General features: G+C 36.8%; 1 protein-coding gene across 1 annotated transcript; it reads left to right on the top strand.

The window, feature by feature from the left end:
- Positions 1-967: 967 nt before the first annotated feature.
- On the top strand, positions 968-5,504 carry LOC148675578 (vesicular inhibitory amino acid transporter). Its single transcript, XM_088627232.1, has 2 exons — positions 968-1,415; positions 2,857-5,504. The coding sequence occupies exons 1-2, from the start codon at positions 1,119-1,121 to the stop codon at positions 4,006-4,008; spliced, it is 1,449 nt and encodes a 482-aa protein (XP_088483358.1). The 5' UTR covers positions 968-1,118; the 3' UTR covers positions 4,009-5,504.
- The last annotated feature ends 2,936 nt before the right edge of the window (positions 5,505-8,440 follow it).

Genomic DNA, 8,440 nt, shown 5'->3' with positions numbered 1-8,440 from the left:
TATTAATCATATTTATAGTACCAAATTGCAAAAAAATATTTTTTCCACAGATTATTACTGGAGCTCTGTATATTTACGATATCGCATATTTCACCATGAGAAACTTCAACTTCATCTATCGATACCCAATTATTGAAATAACAGGATTAATAAAGTAATGAAGTAAAACTTAAAGGGCAGAAGATGGACTATGTAGCTCCCTCTGGTGTTTAACATACAGTAAGTACCTGACGAATTAGCGTGTCAGGGGGCATTAAGGTGTCAGATCTTTCATAGGTCGTGTGGCATGGATTAAAATCGGTCCCTGACTAGAGATATATTTACTGAATATTTTGACTTTAAATGAAAATTCAAAAGCAATCAGTGTCGACCAAACACTTGTCGAATTTCTGACAGTTATGATAAAGAAGAGTGTATTGGTTATATTGCTTTCATTGAATAAGATTTAAATTATTTTGTATTTATAAGACTTAAATATATTGTGTATAAAACACAATGTAGATTTATAAAAAGTATAATAAAAATGTCTTGAACTAAAAAAAAATAAATAATTTAATTTCATCCCTTGCCCAAAATCCAGACCTCCCTATGTCATTTATTAATCTACAGATACTGAGAATTTGACTAAAGGATTCATACATAACATATATTGGCATTTGAAAAAAAAAGTTATATTTGTTGTATTAGATGAAGATAAGTCTGTTTAAGTAGGTAAAACACCAAACAAAAACTATTTGCACTGCTTGTTTAGTGTTAGTTTTTTGTCTTAATTTTACTTTCCCTGAAGGAGAATGCCAGAGGATTCCACTCTCTCACAGGTCTGCAACCTATCAATCACTTGTTGCGTGAACTCATCTGTGTGGATGATGTGAGTGTCATAAGGAGGCAAATTATAATTTTAAATTCCCATTTGTGTGCTGTGAACCTCATTCAGTGTGTATTATTTAGACCCCACGATTGACATGCATTGTGTATAGAGTTGAGACTCAGAAGAACAACAGATTAATTTCTATTGCTCCTTTGTTGTCTTTGTTGTCTAAAGCACTTGCATTATTATATGATGAAACTCTCTTGTCAAGGTTTTGGAAGACAGTTGTAAAACAAATACGCTTTAAAATATGTTTTTCAGAAAATTGAACTGGTTGGGAACTCAAGCTGAGCTTTTCCATCTCCTGAAATTGAGAAGGTACAGGTGCACCTACGAAGGTGATGAGGAGAATCTAAATTTTGTCCAGAGGGATGAATTGGATAGGACCCACAGGGAAGACAGGGAAGAGCCAGATGGATCGTTAACCTCTACAGGAGCACAGGATGCTGAAAATTCAGCTATAAGCTCACCTGGCGCTGGTTTGGACAGCAACTCCAATCGTATCACAACCTGGGAGGCTGGATGGAACGTCACTAACGCAATCCAGGTAAACATCACCTGTTGTCTTGTGACATGACAGGGAATAATCAATTTTCCGTGTACATTAAATTTGGGTTTCAGGTTTTAAAATCATTAAATCATTGCTTCTGAACCATGATGTTACGATTTTATTGCAGTGAAGTTTAGTTCTATAGAGAAAATATTAATCTCATATTTACTTTTATTTTAGATTTGCCATGCTATGAGTGATTTTTTTTTACCACAGAGAAACATACTTCCTGCTTAATTATTTGTTTTGCTGTTACTTTATTTGCATTGTAAATAAAATATTAGAATTGTATTTTAGTATGGCTTCTTCAGAATGAACAGTGCATTGTGAGCTGGAGAACACAAGCAGAAACTGTGAGGATGCACATTTAAAGCCAGGAACAAGAAGCAAAGACTTATGGAAATATGTTACAAGCTACCAGCCATGTTGTTGAAGCTGATACCCTGGTTTCTTTCATGAAACATGCCAGAGGAGATTCTCAGAACAATTAACCATTAACAATAAAACTGGCTAAATGGACAGAATGGAACAAGTAAAGGTTTATTCAATGCTGAAAGAGAAGAAAAGAGACACAACATATAGGCTGTGGAGCCTTCTTCGGGTTCTTTTCTTCTCTTTCCAGCATGGGATAAACCTTTACTTGTTCCTTTGCAGCCTGCGCATGCTGACGCAGCTCCCTACTTAAACGGATGGAACGGTCTCCTTTCATTTCATTTACTCTGTTCATACTGAATGTTCTTCTTAAGTGAATGAGTTCCGAAGGCAAAAGAGAACATTGAGATGTTATTTTGTTTTATCTCCAGGAGTCTAAAATATTACCTATAAATGAAAAACTCAAATGCATTATATTAGTCATTTTTGCAGATGTGGCTGTGATAATAGATACGTAACCATGACGTGTTTTGCTATTTTGTATCGCAGATCACACTATTATGTCTCAGGAGTCTGAGCAGTGCAGATGGTCTACAGTCATTATCCATACCACAAGAGCAATAGGTTAAAGGATTATTTGAACTGCTATCGCTGCCAGATGTTTTTTTCTTCACAAATCAGATTTTAATTAATTTAGTACTGTCTTCATTTGTGCCAGTTTATCATCCAAATAGCTTGCCTGACTGTAGAATGACTACATAATTTTTAATAAAACAAATATATGCACTCAGAATGAATAGCATTTCACGAGTTCATCTGCTTATAATGTACGTCCTGGTCTGGCGTCAAACAGATAAAAAATGTACTGTTTTCTTCTCCTTTCGTCTATGGTTTATTGTTGCAGGGCAACACAATATTTACATAAACTTTATTAATACAATGTTAACATTGATTTAATGCTCCCCTTACGAAAATAATAAAAAATGACTTAACACTAAAAGTGAAAAAATAAACCCTGTACTGTCCTAGAAAAGAAGTCTGAATGTTTGTTTTTCATTTTCTCCAGGGTATTTTTGTTTTAGGACTGCCTTATGCACTCCTACACAGTGGGTACCTCGGTTTGCTTCTTATCGTCGTGGCGGCAGTGATCTGCAGCTACACTGGAAAAATTCTCATTGCCTGTCTGTATGAGGAGAATGAAGATGGACTACCAATTAGAGTCAGAAGTACTTACGAAGACATTGCTAATGCCTGTTGCAAGCAGCTGTTTCCCCGGCTCGGTGGTAAAATAGTCAATGTGGCCCAGGTGGTTGAACTGGTAATGACATGTATTTTGTACTTGGTCGTCAGCGGAAATCTCATGTTCCACAGTTTCCCATACATGCCTCTCTCTCAGGCAGCTTGGTCAGTCATAGCATTTCTCACCCTGATGCCCTGCATGCTGATCCGCAACCTCAGGGTGGTGTCCAAGCTTAGCCTCCTTTGCTCCCTGGCCCAGTTCATTATCACTTTCATAGTCATTACCTACTGCCTAACCCAGATTCACCGCTGGTCATGGAGGAGGGTAAGGTTCTCTATTAACTTTGAGAAATTTTTGGTGTCTGTTGGTGTCATTATATTCAGCTACACATCACAAATTTTTCTCCCTACCTTAGAAGGCAATATGAAAAATCGAGGCAGCTTTGCAAAAATGATGACCTGGACTCACTTTTTTGCCTGTGTCTTTAAGACGGCCTTTTCTGTGCTGGCATTCCTCACATGGGGTGAAGAAACCAAGGAAGTGATTACTGACAACTTGCCCACAACCCTGCGCATGGTAGTTAACTTGTGCCTCTTAGCAAAGGCTCTCTTGTCGTATCCTTTGCCATTTTATGCAGCAGCGGAGGTTTTACAATGCTGCTTCTTGAAGTTAGACCTGACACACCCAAGTGTACAAAACAAGGCTTTAGCACTGCGTGGCTGTCTGTTGCTGTTAACGTTTTTAATGGCTATGTACATGCCACATTTCTCCCTCTTGATGGGCTTAACTGGCAGCATGACAGGTGCTGCTATGACTTTTCTCTTACCCTCTCTTTTCCACCTGCAACTGAAATGGCGAAAACTGGAAATCAAGGTTAAGGTCCTTGATATTTCTATTTTAGTACTGGGGTCCCTATGTAGTCTGTCAGGAGTAATTTGTTCAATTAAAGGATTAATTGAAGCCTTTGGAAATACATAAAATACATAAAATCCAATGCTCCTAGATGCTCCTAGAAGAAATGCACTAATTGAGCTAAAAATGTTCTCAAAAAAAGAAATGCTTAAATGCTGTCCATAAACACTATCTGAAAATTGCTTTCCTTGGTTTACATACTTAATTTCAAAATACCTCGCAATATGATCCCAAATTCAGAGAATGCCAAAATCAGCATTCACAGACATAATTACAGAAACCCTGCATTTGCTTTCACATATTGTACCTTCACTCATGGCTGATTAACATGCTACTAGAATATTTGTAATTAAAGCTGACAGAAGACACGTATTATTATATATTTAACTGATGCTTTTATCCAAAGCAATTTACATCTGTACCCAATTATACAGCTGGGATTTTACTAAAAATTTTAACTTACACATGTATTGTTGTGTTTAGAAAAATATTATTAATATGCATACCCATGATTCATAGTTAATGCTTGCTCTTAAATAACCACCATGACCCAGCATGGAGTTTCTCATAACAAATTAGCATTGCTTTCTCTGCTGCAGCATGTTCATGGGTGGACAAAGACGACAGTCAAGGGAAAGAATGAGTTTTATAATGATGCCTGTGCAAGAAAGACACTAGGGGAGCACTCCACACTGTTTTGTGGGAGGCTGCCTCTTGGAGTTAAAGGTTACTGTAAATTAAAATGGGGAACAGGGACATGGTAAAGTTTTCATAGCCAGCACAATATTGGTGAGTTGGTGTACTTACAGTACCTCCATATACAGTAGGTGTACCACGTCTTACCGGTAATTCTTTTTTCCAACATGATAATGCCACAGAATTGAAGATTCACCCAGACATTTCAGACTGAGAACAGTCCAGTTTTATACTGGCCTACCCTTGTCAAAAAACTAAATCCTAGCTTTAGACTTTGGTCAACAAAGATCCATTGTGGTAGGTAATCATGTATCACCAGCTTTAACATCATGAGGTGTGCCATTATTAGCAATTTCTTTCTCTCCATGAGCTGAAGGTGTGTTTCTTCAGTGCGGTCAGGGTGAAGAAGCAAACTAACTGGTTATTAATCTAGTTTTGATCAATAGTTTGAGTTTGATCTTGGGGCAGAGATGGTAGATGCAACCACGGACTACAGCAATGAAATGAGCTGTGTAGCATTTTGATTCTAATAAATGATTACACAACCATTTGGCATCTCACAATGCACAAACAGTATAGTTTCCAAAAAGGTACACATGGCAATTAAAGAAAAACATTGTGCACTTCTTTTGTAATTTTGTGTTTTGTTTGGTAAGTGGATGTGACAGTCATTGAAATTGCAGGTGACAACAGGGGGTAAGTTTAATATTGAAAGCACCACAAATAAAACATAAAAAAGAAATATGAACACAGAGCAGAAGGCCAACATCCTTGTTTGGGGGATATTACATGCATTTCATTGTTTCTTCACAATAAACAATAAACAATAAAGTGTGGTTAAATGTCAAGTAAACAATCAAAAGACATTTTGCAATGTTGTCTGTAAAACAAATTGTATTTTGTTCTCTTAAGGAAGCATAATTATGTTTTTTATTATGTTTTCTTATTAAATGTATGGATAATTTATGTTTTTGTTTTTCCTAATGTTACATTTGCTTGTTAAAAATAATCATGAAATTAAATAAATATGGAATAGTTTACTTATCCCTTGTGACACATTAACAGGCTAAAAACACTAGACTTTTGTACACAAAGTGTTAAACAGAATTTTGAAGGTCTAGGCTTTACCAGTGTGACATATAAGTTGTATTTTTTAATGACTGATATTGATCTGTTAACTATACCTGATGCCAGCATTACTAATGCCATTAGTTTCTACATACATCATTCATGTGTAAATTATCTGAGGTTTTCTGGGATTAGTGTGTTAATCAATATAAAACATTAATTGCATTTTCAGAGAGTCATTTCAAATGATTTAATAAAACTACTTGCCTACTTTGATTGTTTTAAAGGAAACATGTAAGCGTGGAATATTGTTATAGTGTATTTTTCCTAAAGGTGAATAAAATGTTGAGTGTAGCTCTTGTAGATACAAATTTAAAAACCTATCTCAGTTTTCACTTGCCTCATTTAATAATGTACTCATTACCATTTATGTCAGTGTTCATGCACAGTAAAAAGAAAGGACAAAACAGAGGTGAAAAATCAAAATCCTATATTTTCATTACCTGCATACGGAATAATATGTGTGTACTGTATGTAGGGACTAAATAAAGTATTGACTGCAATGGTACCACTGTTTCCAATGATATCCCAGGAGTATCATTAATATCCTCACCAAATTATATAAAATACTATACGAGAAGGGCTCCTGATTTGCTCAACCAGTGAAGATTTATCAGAGCAGAGGATGATCCCTGTAGCCATGGTATTTCCTGTCCAAGTCTGGGCTATACAGTATCATTAGTCAATAATGGGAATTCTCCAAGTATTTGTTGCACATCTAATTCACCCAGTTAATGCTAACTTGTTGGTAAAACATTCTGGAACTTGCAATTGTGCAAAATAGAAAATTGTTTGTAGGAAAGTAAACATTGGGCTTTTTGCTTGGTTTCATGACCATTACTGTGAGCCAAGTTAAAAAAAAACATAAGAAATGTTATCACAGTTGCACTTGTCAACACAATTTTGGAGATTTCAGGTTTCATAGAAAAGAACTTATAGTAGATGCATAGAACTGCTTATAGCAGTAGCAAATAAATAATCTTAACTTTTAGCCTTAAAATTGCTATTGCTTATTAACTGTTAACTAAGACAGGAACATTATTAACAATAAATCCTTTTAAACACATATTTTTCCAATGAAAATTACTAAAATATGATTGCTTTCAGCAATAAACCATATTTGGATTAACACTACTTCTCTTTTCAAGAAATGTCCTGGGATTTTGAATGTTCTCAAAAAGTCAGAACCTTGGTTTTCCATCTCATCCGAAGAACGGCACCTTTTTTTACAGTATAGTGTTCCCGTCACAATTCTGGGGCATTAGGACCCACACAGACTGCAGGGCGAGTGCCCCTTACTGGTCCCACTAACACCTCTTCCAGCAACAACCATAGCTTTCCTAGGAGGTCTCCCATCCAGGCTCACACCCGCTGAGCTTTAATGGGTCACCATTTGTGACTTGCAGGTTGATATAACTGCTGAGTTCTTCTTTAAAACCTGTCTGACCAATGAACTCTTGGTAGGTATCACTTACATTTCTTCTTCATTTCTTCTTTGTTTACTCATCGTTCACTTACAGCGTTAAAATAAGTGAATACGGAATTGCCTTTGGAGGTCATCAAAACCCCTTTTACTTTTCTAGTTTCCAAACATGAGTTTGTAATTCTATTCATTCTGTCATTTTTATTTCAATATTAATACTTTGCAACCAAAATTCTGGATATTTGATTTCACATAAATCTAGGTGGGAGCTACACGTTGGTGGTGGTGGAGGGGAGACCCCATTACTGTCACGCCCTCTGCAGCCAGAGGGCGCTCCCACTCTGTCCTGTCCCTAGTTTTCTGCCTGCTGTCCTTCCGGTCGGTCCCTCTCTTTCCCTCGGGCTATATATTTCCGGGTCTTGCACTCTGCCCTCGCTCAGCATTGACGTTCGGATGTCCTGAAACCCGCCTAACCACCCAGGTCGCCCCACGTCCGCTGCCTGAGGGCATTGGTTTCTACCTGACTCCTGAACTGCTGAGTCCGGGCCTTTTTCCCATTCTGCCGCTACGCACATGGGTCTTTTTCCGCTCTCCCGCTCTCCACGGTTAGTCCCTTTGGACGTCTGTGACACTTACCTGCAAAACACTTTAAGTGGAGAATGCAGAAAAGTTCTGTATAAGTAAGGAATTATTGTTATTATTAAATGTGAATACATTAACAAATTATATCTATTTCATATCTCATGAATGAATTTCATCCACATATTTATACATCAACATGTAAAAATAAATAGAGTAGAGTAGATGGGAGATGTTCAACACAATTAATAAACAGATTGGTAGACTATCATTGATAAACATGAGTAAGCCAGTTTCAGAAGTGGCCATACATGCCCAGACCATACTACCTCCACCATGCTTCACAGGTGAGGTGGTGTTCTTTGGAGAGTGTACAGTTCCTTCTTTTCCTCACAATTTAACCTTTCTATCAGTTTGTTAATAGCTTATGTTGATCTCACCATTCTCTAAAACTTTCCTGGCTCCATTTTGTCCCTCAGACCAAATTCAAATAGTAGCTATCATGAGTTTAAATTTTAAAATATCTAAATAGTCAGTATTTAAAACATTGCGGAAAAACATCACTCCTGGTTGATGCACTGCATTCAATACAAATTCCTAATTATTTGTGAAGACAAAGCTGCCCACGTAAATGTGCATTGCAAGTGCCAAAAGCACAATATGCATCTTCTT

Source organism: Lepisosteus platostomus, chromosome 3 (genome assembly GCF_059453375.1).
Source record: "Lepisosteus platostomus isolate fLepPlt1 chromosome 3, fLepPlt1.hap1, whole genome shotgun sequence".
In the NCBI taxonomy this organism is placed as follows: Eukaryota; Metazoa; Chordata; class Actinopteri; order Semionotiformes; family Lepisosteidae; genus Lepisosteus; species Lepisosteus platostomus.
This window is presented reverse-complemented; position numbering and strand designations above follow the sequence as displayed.